At 42.3% G+C, this 16,928-nt stretch overlaps 1 protein-coding gene across 2 annotated transcripts in view; it reads left to right on the top strand.

Annotated features, from left to right (window-relative positions):
• Window positions 1–3,703: 3,703 nt before the first annotated feature.
• Window positions 3,704–16,928, top strand: part of CDS2 (CDP-diacylglycerol synthase 2) — a 49,463-nt gene continuing 36,238 nt past the window's right edge. For both annotated transcript variants that reach the window (XM_079784030.1, XM_079784029.1), the window contains exon 1: window positions 3,704–3,954. In XM_079784030.1, the coding sequence (XP_079640156.1) occupies window positions 3,898–3,954 (57 nt within the window). In that variant the 5' untranslated portion in view covers window positions 3,704–3,897. The remainder of the gene's footprint in view (window positions 3,955–16,928) is intronic.

Below are 16,928 nucleotides of genomic sequence, written 5' to 3'. Positions count from 1 at the left end.
CAATAAATTTAATAAAAAAGTTTAAAAAAGAATATAAATATTAACAGTAATTATCTGTGGCTGATGGTACCACAAATGATTTTAATACTTTTCATTGTACTTTTCTGCATTTTCTAGTGTCTTCATCAACCATATATTGTTGCTCAGAATGTGTTAATGAATATTGGGAGAAAAAGAAACTATTTTATATAAATTCTGACAAATTTCTTTACAAGGTAATATCATATATTAGAGTGATTCTCAATCCTGGCTGCAATTAGACTCACCTTGGGATTTTAATAATAACAAAAATCCATTTCCTCTTAGGTGCTTTCCAGAGATTGTTATGTAGCTCAGTTGGTGGGCCCTCTGTTAGTATTTTTGAGAAGTTCTCCAGTTAATTCTAATGAATAATCAGGACTGAAAGTTACTGTTTCAGCATGTGTGGTCAATAGATGAATAATTGTGCTGAAAGCCACCTGCCCCCACCATGTAGACCAGTTGTTTGAAAAAGTAAGACCAAAGGTTTGTCAGAGGAAATTGACATTGTAGTATTTACGTGGACTGTCTAATAATCTAATAGGTCTGTAAGTTTGTGGGTGTGCATTATTTTTTTAAAATATATTTTAATTGATTTCAGAGAGGAAGGGAAAGGGAGAGAGAGATAGAAACATCAATGATGAGAGAGAATCACCAATTGGCTGCCTCCTGAATGCCCCCCGGTTGGGGATTGAGCCCACAACCTGGACAAGTGCCCTTGACCAGAATCGAACCGAGACCCTTCAGTCCACAGGCCAACACTATTCACACTGAGCCAAACTGGGTAGGTCAGGATTTGCATTCTTGAAACTTTAAGAAGTTTGTCAATTCTGTATAGCCCATTCTCAGTTCCATTTTTGCATGTTATCTCATTAAACAATTAATGAGGTTTTAGCTGAGATCACTTATCAAACTAAGAACTAGAAAGGTAATATGAAGGGCAGAATAAAGAGCAAATAAAGCCTGTTTTTGTTTATTGATGATTCTTTAAACAATAAATTGTTTATTGACAATTCTTCCCCTCTAAGAGAGGAAAAATACTATTCAGGGAACTGGATAATTTTCTTGCCACTTGTACCAATGCAGTTTTAAAAAAAATATATTTTATTGATTTTTTACAGAGAGGAGGGAAGAGGGATAGAGAATTAGAAACATCAATGAGAGAGAAACATCGATCAACTGCCTCCTGCACACTCCTCACTGGAGATGTGCCTGCAACCAAGGTACATGCCCTTGACCGGAATCAAACTTGGGACCCTTCAGCCTTCAGGCTGATGCTCTATCCACGGCGCCAAACAGGTTTGGGCCCAATGCAGTTTTTAAATATCAAGAAAGGGGGAAGTATTTTTATTATAGAATAATAATTATAGCAACAGCTGTCCACTCATGCTGAGCTCACAGTCAGCTTGCACATTCTGGGAGATGAAGAATCTCATGCTAGTTAGTTCTATTAATCAAAATAACATCTCAAAATAATGGAACTAACCAAGGAGTGTAATGAAATCGCTGTATATAAGATATGCCACAAACCTGGAAGAAATGACCCTAAAAGAAAGTGCTAATATGAGGAAAAGAAAAGAAAAATCAGGGATAGAGGAGGAGATGGAAGGTAATGTAAAGGAACAAAATTCTTCTTTGGTCTGCACGTGGGGGAGATTTTTATTTCTTTCTACAATTGATGGATAAGCCCTAAAGCTGACCTAAAGGTCTACTGGCATGACTTCCAGAAGTCTGAGTACCCGACCCATCTTCTCCACAGCACTGACTTCAAGAATCTACGTGGTCTTGAGTTCAGTTAGCCTGATGGGCCGAGTGTTATGGATGAGAAATTTCTTCAGGCCAAACTGTAGGGGGTTATCTACTTTAGTAATCATACTGAAACTCTGATCTAAGTAAACTGGTTCTCCAACCTCCTTTGTATTAGGTTGGGGTTGAAAAGGAACAGCTGAGCTTCTGGAAGAACTGATGTGATGTTTATTCACTCAGATGTGACCTCTCACCATTATGTACCCTAAAGGTGAGGATCTGGACACTAGCACCTTCACTTGTCTCAAGAGGATGACTTTTGTGGCACTCTCTGCATTCATGTCCTTCTAGTTTTTTTAGGTAATAAACCTTACTTAATTTACACAAGAAGTGACCACTGAAGAGTCAAAACGGTGATCACACAGTTCTCAACAGATTAGGAATTTTAAAATTAGCATCAGCATGTTATTTACTTTTACAAATAACATTAAAACAAAAGACAAAAGAAAACACAAAAGCAAAGCTTTATGTAAATAATTTACAGAGATAATAAATTGAAGGGAGTGGTCTGTTTCTCCAAATAAACCCAAACAAGTATTTGTGCAATGTTGTTAATACGAAAGAAAACATAATCTGTGTTCAGTGTTCTTCCACATTCATTTTACTGTCATGGTGAAGTACTATTACAGGAACTTGGAAATATACTCTTACAGAAATCTAGAATTCTATTTTCCCCAAACCCCACAGTTCAGATCAAAATTACTTATATGAAACTGTAATTCTTTTGTGTGCAAGCTTCTTTCCTTGTTAAATTACAATATGCTTAAGGACATAGACCTCATTTTATGCTTGTTTTACATCACTTACAAGACAGCGAACGAGGACCACTGAAGGCGATGCTTAAGTAACATAGGTTAGCATGGGCTTTGGTAAGAATCAGATCTGGCCCTCGCCGGTTTGGCTTAGTGGATACAGCATCGGCTTGAGGACCAAAGAGTCCTGGTTTCTATTCTGGTCAAGAGCACATGCCTGGGTTGCGGGCTCAATCCCCAGTGGGGGGCGTGCAGGAGGCAGCCAATCAGTGATTCTCTCTCATCATTGATGTTTCCCTCTCTCTCACTATCCCTTCCTCTCAGAAATCAATAACAGATCTGTGTTTTAATTCTTAGTGGACACTTTCTAGCTGTGAAACCTTGGCTAAATCATTTTCCTTTAGGAGAAAATTTAAACCCTTCCAGCAAATACTTAGGCTGTGTCAAGTACATAAGGGATTTGGCTGTGAACAAAGTTGGCAGTATTACTGTCCAAAAAAGGACCAGAAGACAGAAATTTGAAAAACCGAGGAAGATCCCTGCCAAGCTTTGTGCATATTAAATGAGATAGACTTAAGCAATTTACTTGGTTCATTGCCTAGCACATAATTAACGCTCAGTAAGTACTAGAGGCAACTTTGCAAAACAATGCAGACTGAAGTTTGGGTTTCACCTCCTTATCACGTGACGACCGCCTCTTACACAGTGGGCTCCCCAGGCCTCTTCACTCAGGACTTAACGAGCGTCTACATGCTGGAAGGAAAAGCCCTAGCTACGCAGGACACAAAGCCCAGAGCGGCCCCTGGATTGCCGCCTCTCACCTCCAGCAACCCGTTACCTCTAGGAGCTAGGGTGCCAGCGCCGGCCCTCCGCGGCCTGGCGGGAGCTCTCATTGGCTAGTCTTCCTCGGAAACTCACGCCTTTCCCCGCCCCCTCACGTTGCTGTCCAATGCACGCCTTTCTATCCCGCCCCTCCCTCACTGCCCCGCCTCCCTGCCGGGTTCGCGCCATTGGTGGATGTCCCTGCGCGCGTGCGCGCTTGCTCCCGGGCCCTGGCAAGAGGAGCGAGCGGGGCGGGGCGGGAGGAGGCCCACTGTGCTCCGCCCCGGTGAAAGGGCGGTGGCGCCGCTGGGCGGGGCCGAGGTCAAGGGCTGGGGGCCCGGCGGCTCTGGGGCCTGTGAGCTGTTGCGAAGCTGTGTGCTGCTGAGGCGGAGCGGGCTCAGCCGAGCGCAGTCCGCGCCCGCGCCCGCGCCCCGCGCTGAGCTTCCCGCTCGGGCGGCTGCGCTGCTTGTCCGCGGCGACGTCGCCCCGAGTCTCCAGCATGAACGAGCTGAGGCTTAGGGCGGTCCGCGACCCGGACGCACCGCCGGTGGAGAAGGTAAAGGCGGCATCCGGCTGGGCGCGGTCAGGGCAGCGGCTCCTGCCGGAGGTCCGCGGGTGGCACGCGCAAGAGGGGTGGTCCAGCTCCTTGACTCTTTGTGGCGGCGGCCGGCGGCCCCGGGCCTTGGCAGCGCGAGGGTCCTTGGCTGCGGGATCCCCGAGGAGCGCGTCAGGGGTCAGCAAGTCGGGGTTCCCGGAACACGGCTCTGGGGTCCGATTGGGGGTGGTATCTCCCCGGCGCAAGAAGGAGCGCGCGGGAGGTTGCGCACCGCCGCCTGCCTCCCAGGGCTGGTTGGGGGTGCCCCTCCAGCCCCTCACATCCTGAGGTCTTCCTGGGGGTGAAGACTTCGAGACCCCCCTTAAAGCCTTCTCGGGCAGGCGACTCTACTCCTCTGTGCCCGACTGAGGCTCTTCCGCACCCCTCTAAATTTTGGGGGTGGTGGTATCAAGACAAGGCCCTGGGATTTGCCTCTAAGGACATTTAAATCCCTTGAAAGTGAAATCCATTGGCTCGCTTGCTTTTTTTCTCGATTCCTTTATTCTAATGCTAACCGTGTCGAGCCTCACTCGACATCCGAGTGCAAAAGGTTAAGCAGAGAGGTCTCTTGACTCAAGCAGTCAGCAGGTGTTGGAAAGTCTACTCCCAATAGAGGGGCTTGCTCCCTGCTTTACGTGTGGACATTAATGGGGTACAGGAGGGTAAAAAAAGAGACCATCTTGGCGGGGATGCAGCTGGTTGGGGGGTGAGGGATGAGAGGAGTAGACTGTTTTCGTTGAAATGAAAGGTTTGTGTAGGGGAGTTGAGGAAGGTAATGGGGGTGTGGTTGTGATGCTGTGGATGTTGAATGACAGCATATGGGTTGGGACTTCATGGTAGTATTTCGAGCAGTGCTTGGTTTTGAGCACTGGAGTTGGCAGCGGTGTGTAGAATGGACTGAGGGAACCTGCACCAGCATGAAAGAGAATGGTAAACTTGGGGGATTGCTAGTGGGTGACCTGCAAATGTTTTCTTTGGTTCAGGTGTTCCTTTAAATTAAAACAAGAAGACTTGCCCTGGCGGGGTAGCTCCGTTGGTTAGAGCGTAGTCCCCTGGAGTTCTATCCCTCTCCAGGGCACACACAGGAATCAACCAATGAATGCATAAATAAGTGGAACAACAAATTCTCTCTCATCAATAACGATCTGAATTTCTTGCTTATGTTGCATAATTGGAAGATCCTCCATCTTGTTCCCACCTGATGAACATTTGGCTGGAGCTGAGGAGCAGTGGTTTCCACCAATCCCTGTTGCAGTATACCAGGCCAACAGCACCCACTTATGTAGCTTGCAGGTTTTGATCACTGGAGGGAAGGGGATATTAGGGAGACATTAGGAAGGCAGATTTGGTGATAGGGTGCAGAGTAGTCTTACTAGGAGGGATGTCTTAGGTGAAAGAATGCTTAGGGTTTTAAACAACTCTTGTTGCTTTTGACAGAGGATCATCCAAGGAGAACACTCCATATTGATTTTTAGAATAAAATTTGGAGAAAATTTAGGGCTTCTGTGTAAGTTTAGGAGTTACTTGCAGAGACAAGGTACTTTGAAATCTCTAATTTTCCTATTAAATACCCTGGTTGGGCCTGGAAGAACTCTATTCCCACCCTGTGTACTAGTTGGAGGCTATGTAGCCCTGCTTAAGGGTGACAGGATCAGACTTATTAATGGCACTTTGTGGGCCTTGAAGGTATGAGAAGAGGGAGAAAAAACAAGGCATGAGAACTAGCGTGCTATATTTTTAAAAAGCTATTTGTAGCCCTCGCTGGTTTAGCTCAGTGGAAAGAGTCCCAGGTTCGAGGGCACATGCCTGGGTTGCAGGCTTGATCTCTAGTAGGGGACGTGCAGGAGGCAGCCAATCAATGATTCTCTCTCATCATTGATGTTTCTATCTCTCTTTCCCTCTCCCTTCCTCTCTGAAATCAATAAAGATACATATATTTAAAAAAAGCTATTTGTAATCATTAGACATACTTGCTGATAAAAATAAAACAAAACTTCCCCCTCCCCTTCTGCCTCCCCCACACACTGGATTACAAGGTGAAACCAAAGTTCCTATCCTCCCCACCCAAAACTCCTTGGATCCATCTTCCAGAGAAAAAGTGCTGGCCAATGACACCCCAATAAATTCAATAAAGTAAAAAACAAAAACCCACAAAAACCAAAAAGCCCCACAAAAATCTCTTAACAAGAAAAGACTTTCTCATCCATGTTTTAGGTAGGGAGGACACAAGGAGCTGTCCAGCTAAATGTGGCTTAATTTTTACAACTGCACTTAAACCACTTATACAATGACAGAATGCCTGGGGTTGTGAGGTCCACTAAGCACATGTTGCTTCCTAAAGTACAGCAGCTACTGTATTCTGTTAAAAGCCTGATGTAGTCCATTAGCTCAGAACAAGGCAAACAGTCCCTCATCCCATCACTGCCTGAATTTCTTGCTTATATTAGACTAATCTTAGATAATTGGAAGATCTCATAACAGTCTGAATTTCTTGCTTATATTTGCCTTTGTTGAATGTATATTGTAGAGTTTTAAAAAATATTGATTTATTTTATTTCATAGGTTGTAAAACCTTCCATGCTTTTTGGTTTTATCAGTAATCTGTTTTTAAAATTAAAATTACTTATTATGAGAGAGAGAGAGAGAGAGAGAGAGAGAGAGAGAGATAGAGATAGATAAAGAACTGCTCCACTCACACATGCATTCATTGGCTGCTTCCTGAATGTGCCCCAACTAGCGATTGAACCTGCAATCTTAGAGTATCAGGAAGATGCTCTTAACCAACTGAGCTACCCGTCCAGGGCTTGCCCATATTCTTGTTAGAACTTAAGAAAATTAGAAATAACTAAAAAAGGAGATCTCTTTAGGGAAATGAATTGTGAAATGGGAACTTGCTTATTTCATAGGAAAATTCAGAAAACAATATCAGATCAATTTATTAAAAGAACTGTTGAAAGATTCTTTAAAATGTTACAGTTGCTTAACCGCTATGGCAAAATTGTCTTGTAAATAAGCACACAATCAGTAGTTTCAAAATAATCTGGAGAATGTGTTTATTATAAAAGTTAGAGATATTTTGTTATATTTAGCATCAGAATGGAATTTTCAGAGCCTGTTGCTAATAAAGGAAATGTTTTTCTCTGGGAACCATGCTTGTAATTTTAAAGTTCCAAAGCACAGTATTGTTGCCAAACTAAGAAACTTGGAATTTAAACTTTGGGAATGATTCTCTTCCTTTCCAACCATGTTTTTACAATGTAGTTTAGGAAAGAAGAGGATGAAGCCTGGGCCAAAAGATTGGCATCTTAAAATTTATGATTGGGTTGGCATTTCAGGAGTCTTTGTTTTAGAGGTTAGAGCGAAGGTTTGCGGTTTTCTGCTGTACTCTAATTTAAATGCTGGAGTGTTATTTAAATTAGAGCTCTACTCCTTTCCAAGCTTCCTGTCTAGATTGATGCAACCAGTATCAGGAGGAAATAGTGACATTATTTAGAAGAGGGAGTTTAAATTTTAACTGAAGACAGTGGTTTAAAGCTGGGCTTAGGGGTCAGGTTCATCTTGAGCCTGGGTTCTGCACCCTACGAGATGTATAACTAAGCAAATCACTTGTATAAAAGCCTCAGTTTGTCCATCTCTAAAATAGGGCAATAAAACAGCATGTGCATCAGAGGCCATTCATGTGGATTAAATGAGTATGCATGTTACATAGGTAGGGCAGGAAGAGTCACATTGTAATAATATTTTAGTTATTGTTTCTGGTTGAAACATGGTTTTACAGAAAAAAACTTTAATATTCACCTTCCACTCTTGGAAGATGATTAAACCTTTGAGTTATACATGTTTGGAGTAGTCTTTTCCTATTCATCACCTTTTAAGGAAAGTGTTATGGACAGAGCTTGGCTTTCTTTTCAGTTCATTTTCTTGCTGAGGTTTTCAGTGCTCAGAATCACAGTCAAGCTTTAGCTGTAGAAGCAACATCGTTGTATACAATTATCTTTCCTTCAGCACAAGCTAATATATTGTATGATAGTGTTGAATAATTAGAAGTGGGTTTTCTGATAGACTTTTAAGAGTGAACTACTAAAATAATAAGATCTTTTTTTTTCTTTTCTTTTTTTAAAAAAATATATTTTATTGATTTTTTTACAGAGAGGAAGGGAGAGGGATAGAGAGCTAGAAACATCAATGAGAGAGAAATATCGACCAGCTGCCTCCTGCACACCCCCCACCGGGGACGTGCCCGCAACCAATGTACATGCCCTTGACCGGAATCGAACCTGGGACCTTTCAGTCCGCAGACCGACGCTCTATCCACTGAGCCAAACTGGTTTCGGCAAGATCTTATTTTAAGAACTATAACTACTTCAGATATAGAAGAAATGCTTTGTTTAAAAAATTTTTCTTCATTAAGAAGTACTTTGGTATTGAAAAATCAGTGAATCTTAACTTTGGGAGAAATGGTGAAAGATTGATTTGTCATATACCCACCATTTTAAGTTTCTTAATTTATGTTGATCAACAGTATAATTTTATTTTAAAATTCAATTACTACCCAATTCATGAGTATTTAAAATAGTTTTTATTTAAAAAAATATTTTTATTGATTTTAGAGAAGAAGGGAGAGGGAAGGGAGAGAGAGGGATAGAAACATCAATGATGAGAGAGAATCATTGATCGGCTGCCTCCTGCACATCCCCCACTGGGGATCGAGCCTGCAACCCAGGCATGTGCCCTTGACTGGAATTGAACCTGGGACCCTTCAGTCTGCAGGCCGACGCTCTATCCACTGAGCCAAACCAGCTAGGGCTAAATTGTTTTTTAAAGCTAATTTTGTTTAAAATGTTTGTGTGCATGTGTGCACAAATATGTGATTTTTTTTTCTTAGAATAATTCATGTCTTTTAAAAATGATAAATTGCTCTTATCAGATGTTAGAACTTGAAGGGGATCCTAGAGGTTATTTTATAGAACTGGATATCATAGCCCAGAGAGTTTACTTACTTAAGGTCACACAGTTGGTTAAGTGCAGAATGGTTAATTGTATGAAGCTTTTTAAATTCTCTCTTTTTCTTTTCCTCATTATGTCTGCAACATAATGAGGAAAAAAAGAGAGAATTTAAAAAGCTTCATACAATTAACCATTTCAAGGGCACATAATTAGTTTACAGATTTTAAAAGCTTCTGCATTGATTGACTTTGATAGAAAAAAATGCCCAAAAAGAACGAAAAAAAAAAAAAAAGCAAACCCAAATGTCATCTGTTTTTCTTATGTGGCTACAAAAATAAAAAATAAAAATAGTAAAATAAATCTTTCAAAATGTCAAAATATACTCTCAGATAGTCAATGTAGAGATTCTGAGAAACAATTTGTTCTTTTGGTAGAACAGTTGGTTAGGTCCAGTTTTCCCAGTTACTGGGTGACTGGTGATTATCTATTTTGAAGCCCATTTCTGAGAGCAGCCTCTGGGGTATCCTTGAAAGGAACTCCCAGGGCGGTACTCTGAGCTGTGTGAGGTTGCTCAGAATAAATGCTTTCTGGTTGATGGCTCTTAGTGTCAGAACTGTTTGTTCTAGCAATAATCATTCAGTATTCAACACACCTTTTCCTTGGGACACTCACAGAATCCAGTGTGCTGTATGCAATCTCTGTTAGCTCAGGGGGTTTGGGGATGGCTGCTGTTTGTGTTCATGAGGAAAATGTCCAGGATTTTATACCAATTTTGGCTCCAAATAATCCTTTTTTCTCCACTGATTTGAAGAAATCTATAACTTGAATGCATCTGGGGACTCTTTGAAATGAATCTTGTAACTAATTTTGCAGTGCAAATAATCATCCTTTAAGCCATTTGGGAAAATGTAAGTGTCAATATTTCTGATTTGCGTACTCTTCCAACCTGTACCATGTGCTGTAACACCCTGGCTTTCCTGCTTGGCACTGGAGGCTGCTGGGGGTGAGAGAGCACAGCCATTCCTGTATCGTGCTCCTCTGGTTTGGAAAGGAGACAGAGAGACCCTGACACTTGATTAGTATTAATTTTGCTAGGGTCTTGTTGGAAAAATACTAATTTATTACTGGCACTGGGCAGAGTTTTTGCCTTCCATACCTTGCCACGTGATGATTGCCTGGTTGGGATGGTGGTACGGTGCCAGCGAGGGCAGACCTGATCCCCATTAGGCAGCTCATCCTGCCAGTCCCTGATCTTTGTTCTCATGCTGTTTGCCCCAACAGTGGAGATGGCATAGGGCCCACTAAGTTGAGTGACCTTTTAAGGAAAGTTAAACTTTATTATGTTATTTTGACTGAGTAATACATGGTTCAGAATTTGATAGGTTGCAAAGAGTGCACTGTGAGCACCTCCTTCCTTCCTACCTAGTTCTCCCCAGATGCAGCCCCTCATTCCAGGTTGTGGTGCTTATGAGTGGTTGCTGTCTGGATGGAAGGACCTGACCTGTCCTTCCGAAATCAATCAGATGTCCTTTTTCTAAAAATAAAAACTCCCCACAATTTTTAATTGAGAGAGAGAGAGAGAGAGAGAGAGAGAGAGAGAGAGAGAGAGAGAGAGGAGAGGAGAGGAGAGGAGAGAGAGAGAAACAGAAACATTGATGTGAGAGAGAAACATTGATTGGTTGCTTCCTGTATGTGCCCCTATTGGGGATTGAATCTGCAACCTAGATATGTGCCCTGACTGGAATCTAACCCACAACCTTTTGGTGAATGGGATGACGCTCCAACCAACGGAGCCACCCAGCCAGGGCCAGATGTCCTTTTGATTTGTTTACCTGTATTGAATCACCACAGGGCCAGCTGGGGCTTCTCTGTGAAGACTTGGCTTTTTAAAATTTTTTTTAAATCCTCACCCACGGATATGTTCGTTGATTTTCTTTTAAGAGGGAGGGAGGGAGGAAGAGAGAGAGAGAGAGAGAGAGAGAGAGAGAGAGAGAGAGAGAGAGAGAGAGAGAAACATTGATTGGCCGCCTCCCATAGACTGAGTATGGAACTTGCAACCTAGGTATGTGCCTTAACCGGGAATTGAACCCGCAATCTTTTGGTGTTGGGGATGATGTTCCAACCAACAGAGCCACCCCTGGCTAGACTTTGTTATTTTTGAAAGAGCCATTGAGACCTGGGATTTACTGGTAACATTGTCTGTTCCTGGGTTTCTTATGTGAGGACCCTGGATCCCCCTCAGTGGGTGACTCTCAGAGCCTCTTCTCCACATCTATGTCTTCCTAGTTCTGTGGTTTCAGTGGTCTGCAGAACACTCCTAGGTGCATGCCCTCAGTCAGTGTAAACTTACTTTGTCTCAAGTTTGACTTCTCTCATTCTAGACATTGACCCTCCTCTTTCTATCACCTCTGCAAGTAGAATCAGATCTCTGAGTTTCTGCAGCTTGAAATCTGTTAGTCTCAGTGTTTCTGCTCCCTCACTCAGTCCCTGCCATAGGATATCTGGATTCCTTATCTGTTGCTCCTGAGTATTTCCAGTAGTTCAGGAATTGATGCCTGCACTGTTGCAAACCCTTCTAATTGAACTTCCTCCCTTCAGAATTTGTTCTCAGCCTCTTCTAGTCCATCTGTCCTTTGTATTTTCTAGCAGCTCTGAAACCACCCTATGAATTACAGGGGAAAAATAATTTCAGCCCCCTTTTCAGGTCTCTTAAATTTGGTCCTTTATAGTCTTCCTCTCTCTCTCTCTCTCTTTCTTTCTTTCTTTTTTTTTTTTTTAAATAAGTTTTTATTGATTTCAGAGAGAGAAAGGCAGAGGGAGAGAGAGAGAGAAAAACATCAATGATGATAGAGAATCATTGATCGGCTGCCTCCTGCATGCCCCACCCTGGTGACTGAGCTCGCAACCCGGCATGTGCCCTGACCAGGAATTGAATCTCGACCTCCTGGTTCATAAGTTGATGCTCAACCACAGAGCCACGCCGGCCGGGCATGTCATTGATGTTTCTATCCCTCTCTCTCCCTCTCCCTTCCTCTCTGAAATCAATAAAAAATATATTTTAAAAAAAGAGTATAAAGAAGTCCTGAGATTAAAAAAAAAAATCAAGAACTGTTGCTTTAAAGAATTGTATTTCTCACCAAGGAAAAGAAGGGCTGAATAAGTCAATAGTAATGGGTGTGGACTAGGTGGGTGTTGAGTAGGGTGACACTCTTTTGCCCTGAATTGGCCCAGTTTGGAGGATACATTATGTGGTCACCCTAATAATGATGGGGTCCATATTAGGAATACTCTTGTATAGTTTCATCAAAATCTAACATCCTGTGGTGGATTGTCAGACTCGCTGAGTCACATTTATTTTGATGGTGGTATAGAGCTTCCTGAACTGGCAAGCTTTCACAGTTTGATATCCAGCAATCACCTCCTTGGGCCTGGTGACCATGTACTAAAAGGGTTACTTGTCACCCCTCTTCTATCCAAGTACAGTTGTGGGAGAGGGACAGTAGGAGCGGGGGCAAGATAACCCAAATAAACTTTCCCATTCAGACAAGGAAGAATGGGAGAGACACACAGCAGTGTCTTGGCTCATCTCTCTCCTGACTGCTCTCTACCCTAAACAAAAAGTCTACTAGGTATTTCATTATCAAAAAGGATTTTTTTTCGGGCAAATGAAAGGATTGCAATCTGGTACCTGCAGCCATGGCGTGTCATGTTCTTTAAAGAGGGGGAAAGAAGGTTAAAGGGAGGGGCTATTATAACCATAGAGGTGTTCCTATCATGCTTTCTTGACTGACATAGAGTGTGGGAGCCCCTACAGGTCCTCCTGATTCCTGTCTTGGTTAAGGTCTCTGTCATAAATTTTGACACTGGGAATTTGACAGACCTCTGTGTGCTTAGATGTCTTATTGTCTGATCGACTTCAGTTTAGGTTGAGTAGGTGGGGAGCAGAACTCCCTCAACCTCATCCACCATTCCAGTTACCAGATCTCAATGCAGAGCTTCTCCAGAGTATCAGAGAGCAGAGTGCTCCTACTTCCCTGGAGCCTGAAGTATATACTCTTGGCTGCATTTTCTCTGTTCTATTTCATCCATCTTAGCTCTTCAACCTACTTGGTTGAAATCTCATATCCACAGATGATCCCTGTCCCCTACTATTTCTAAGGCCATGGTTTTAATTCTTACTATACTCATTTCAGTAGGATATTAAGGTCAAAAGGCATGGGCTTTGTTTGCCCTCTTCAACAGGAAGTTTGAGAGACTGAGCTGACTGAGCTGATCTTACAACATTAGAAGCAGGAGGTTGCTGCACTTTTGTTGTTGTTTTGTGTGTGAGACAGATAAAAATGGTTCCTCTTGTTTGATGACACGTGAATTCTGTGCTTCTGCTCTTGACATTAAGAAGGGCAATGTGACTATATATTGTTTGAGTTGGCTGATTGAGAAGAGGAGACAGGGTAGGAGACCAATGAGAGTCAAGAGAGTGTGATGTGTTACCAAAGCCAGAGAATAGTTTTTGAGAAGAAAGAAAAGGTCAATGTCAAGTACCACAGAGATGTCAAGTAGAATGAGGAGTAGATATGGGGTAGTTTTTAAAAAAATATATTTTTATTGATTTCAGAGAGGAAGGGAGAGGGAAAGAGACCTAGAAACATCAATGATGAGAGAGAATCATTGATCAGCTGCCTCCTGCACAACCCTTACTGGGGATCGAGCCTGCAACCTAGGCTTGTGTCCTGACTGGGAATTGAACCATGACCTCCTGGTTCATAGATTGACAGTCAGCCACTGATGCACACCGGCAGGGCTTGGCTTGGCTATTTTTAATAGAATCTCCCACTAAAATCCAGTCTGTGTTGTGTTTGGACCCTCCTATAATTTAATTTTGGGAAAGAGCAAGGTCCACCATGAGCTTTGTTTTCTCGCAGGGATGTCAGCCAAACACTCAGTTTTCTCTTGAGTAGTTGGCATTTCTATCTTCTGTCTATTCCACAAAATTCTCTTTTCAATTTGCACATAGTGATCTGTTGAAAAGGTGTCACTGGGGAGTAGCTATTTCGAGAACTTTTGACAAAGAACTATTTTTTCCAGAGATATCCATTCTCCTAGGGACTTTTCACCAGACAAGTGAAACATCTCATTGTTCCAGAGCGTTCCATTTGAGTCCTGGTAGCTGTAATGGACATCTTATCTCCTAGATCTCAGGAAGAATTATCTCAATTATTATGTTTGGTGTTTTAACACACGACTCTCACATTTCTCATTGGTCGTAAAATATCCAAAACACTAAAGTGAACCCCCATTTTCCTGGTTGGGTAGCTCAGTTGGTTAGAGCGTCATCCTGATACGCCAAGGTTGCAGGTTTGATCTCTGCTCAGGGCACATGCAAGAATCAGCCAATGAATGCATAAATCAAACAAATTCTCTCTCTGTCTCTCTCCCTCCCTCCCACCCTGCCTCTCTCTCCCTCCCACCCTGCCTCTCCCTCCCTCCCTCCCTCCCTCCCTCCCTCTCTCCCTCCCTCCTTCCCTCTCTCCCTGTATCCCTCCCTCCCTCCCTCCCCTCCTCCTCTCCATCCCTTCCTCCTCCTCTCCATCCCTTCCTCCACCCCTCTCCCTTCCTCTCTCTCAAATCAATCAATGAATAAAAAATAAGTTGAGGAAACAAAGACTTTTAATATCCAGGGGGGTCAAAAAGGGGATGGAAAACTAGGATGGTTTGACATTGTATCAGGGATCTTTCTTTTCAGGAAATTTGGTGCAGAATTTTTAGTCTCCATCGGCCACTAATCTCTCTCAGCTTTGATGAGTTCAGTACAGGCATACCTCAGTGGGTTGGTTCCAGACCACTGCAATAAAGTGAGCATTGCAATAAAGCGAGCTGTGTTGTTTTTGTTTGTTTATTTGTGTGTTTTTTTTTGCTGGTGAATGGTCTTGCCTTCAATTTGTAAACAACAACAAAAAAAACACCACATCTGTGACGTGCAATCAAGTGCAGTGCAATAAAACAAGATATGCCGGTATTAAGTACGGTGGTCGTGGGAGCTGACCTTGGGGACTCGTTCTTCTGGTTGCTTTGAAGACTCAAATTGCCATATGTATTCATCTGTGTGACTCCAGGGCTCACTCGTTATTCTGAGGTATTTAAGCCCTGCCTGGGCAGGGGTGGAGGAAGAGGCTTGTTGGGGGTGGACATTTGAACTGGAGGAGCAGAAATGTGCTTGAAAGGATGGACAGAGAATGGGTCAGGGGTCCCCAAGTGTGATGGCCATGCCAGATAGTAAAGGTGTCTGTTTTTTTGTTTGGGAGGCGGCAAAAGTTATGCTCAGAGACTGAGTTGTCTTTGCCAGTTGTTTATTTAGCACAGGTTTGCTGTCGGAATTATAACTTTACAAGCCAATAGCATATAGGATAAGTAAAATAAAGAAATAACATACTCCAAATGTATGAAAGATGAACATACTGTTGTTCCAGGTAAGGGGAAGTGAGAGGAATCAAGTCCAAATTTAATATGAGGTGTACCTTTTTATATGAGTTAAAGTATGTAGGAGAGTGGGGGGTGGGGGGGTCTAGCCTAGAGCTGATTTGGAGCACGTTGCTAGGGAACGAAGATGCCAATGCTGGTAGGCAGGCTGATCTCTTTCACAGGGCCAGCGAGAGGTTTATCACCACTGTCTTCCTGGAGGGCCTTGCCTAGAAAGGGGCGAATACCCCAAGGCTGGTCAGAGAGTTAGGTCAGGAAGAGTCACTTTGCCCAAACCAAAACTCTGTAATGGTGCTCACCAACTCCCAGTATTTATTTTCTAGATAACCCCCTGGCGTAGTTGCTTCTCCATAGTTCTTACAGATAAGCCCCCAGAGGAGCTGCTCTCTGGTTATCAGTGACAACAGATGTAGAATGATGACATCCTTGCATTCTTATATCAAAACAACTTTACTTCTAAAAACAACTTTTCTTTGTCTTTGTCATTGTCATAAACAAGTGGATTTGAAATCATATTACACCTATATACAGTAGTGTCGGCACAGAGGAGTGAGGGGCTTAGATATAGTCATTTTGTGCTTTTTAAAATTATGAAAGCAATACTTGTTTTGTGAAAAATGTGGAGATGACATGAAAGTATCCTAATTTTACTACCAGAATGTAATTGCTATTAATGTTTTCATCATTTCCCACTAATCTTATTCCTAAGGTTTTAAAATGGCTGCTTGGTATTCCTCCCTATTTTTGTTAAATGGATCATGGCAAACTCTTCTATTGTTGGACATAGAGGATGTTTCTTTTTATAAACAATACTGTAATGAACATCCTCATCTAAATTATGTGTTTCTTTAGATATTCACTAGACATGGGATGACTAGGTCAAGGGAGATGTGAACCATTTAAAGGCTCTTAATACATAATTCCAAATGTCCTTTCAGAAAGGTGGTACTAATTTATATTTCCGTGAGTGCTATATGAGTGTACTAGTTTTTTCTCATCCTGGTCCACAGTGAATATTCTTTTCATCTACTCATTCAATCTGATGTAAGAAAAATGATTTCTCATGGCCTTTTTATTTTTTTTGTCATTGATTATTGTGAAATTAAATAAGTATACAGGTTATTTGGCAAATTGTCTTTCTCTTTGGCTAATAATTTCTATTGGCATGTTCAAATCTTTCTTATTGATTTTATGGGTTAAAGAAGTTGAGAGATCTAAACTGTGATATTGTTCTTAAAGGATTTTTAAAAATAATCCATTTTTCACAGACATGCCTCTGCGATAGCCTAGGATAGCCTTGGGGCAGGGGAGCTGCTCAGGTTGTGATGTTATTACAAGGTCTGGCCCACACAGTGAGCAGCTGGCCACTTGTATACATTTCTAGAAGGGGGCTTGCTGGATTATCAGGAGTATTGGCTCCTATTTACAGGGATAAGCAAAAAGGCCTGAAATTCAAGTTAGAATTGGAACCCAGAGGAGTTGAATCTCAGTTCCATGCTTTTTGCCATAGT

The sequence above is a fragment of the Cnephaeus nilssonii genome, assembly GCF_951640355.1.
Source record: "Cnephaeus nilssonii genome assembly, chromosome: 11".
Taxonomy (NCBI): Eukaryota; Metazoa; Chordata; class Mammalia; order Chiroptera; family Vespertilionidae; genus Cnephaeus; species Cnephaeus nilssonii.
Note: the sequence above shows the minus strand (reverse complement) of the source record. Positions and strands in the feature narration are given on the sequence as shown.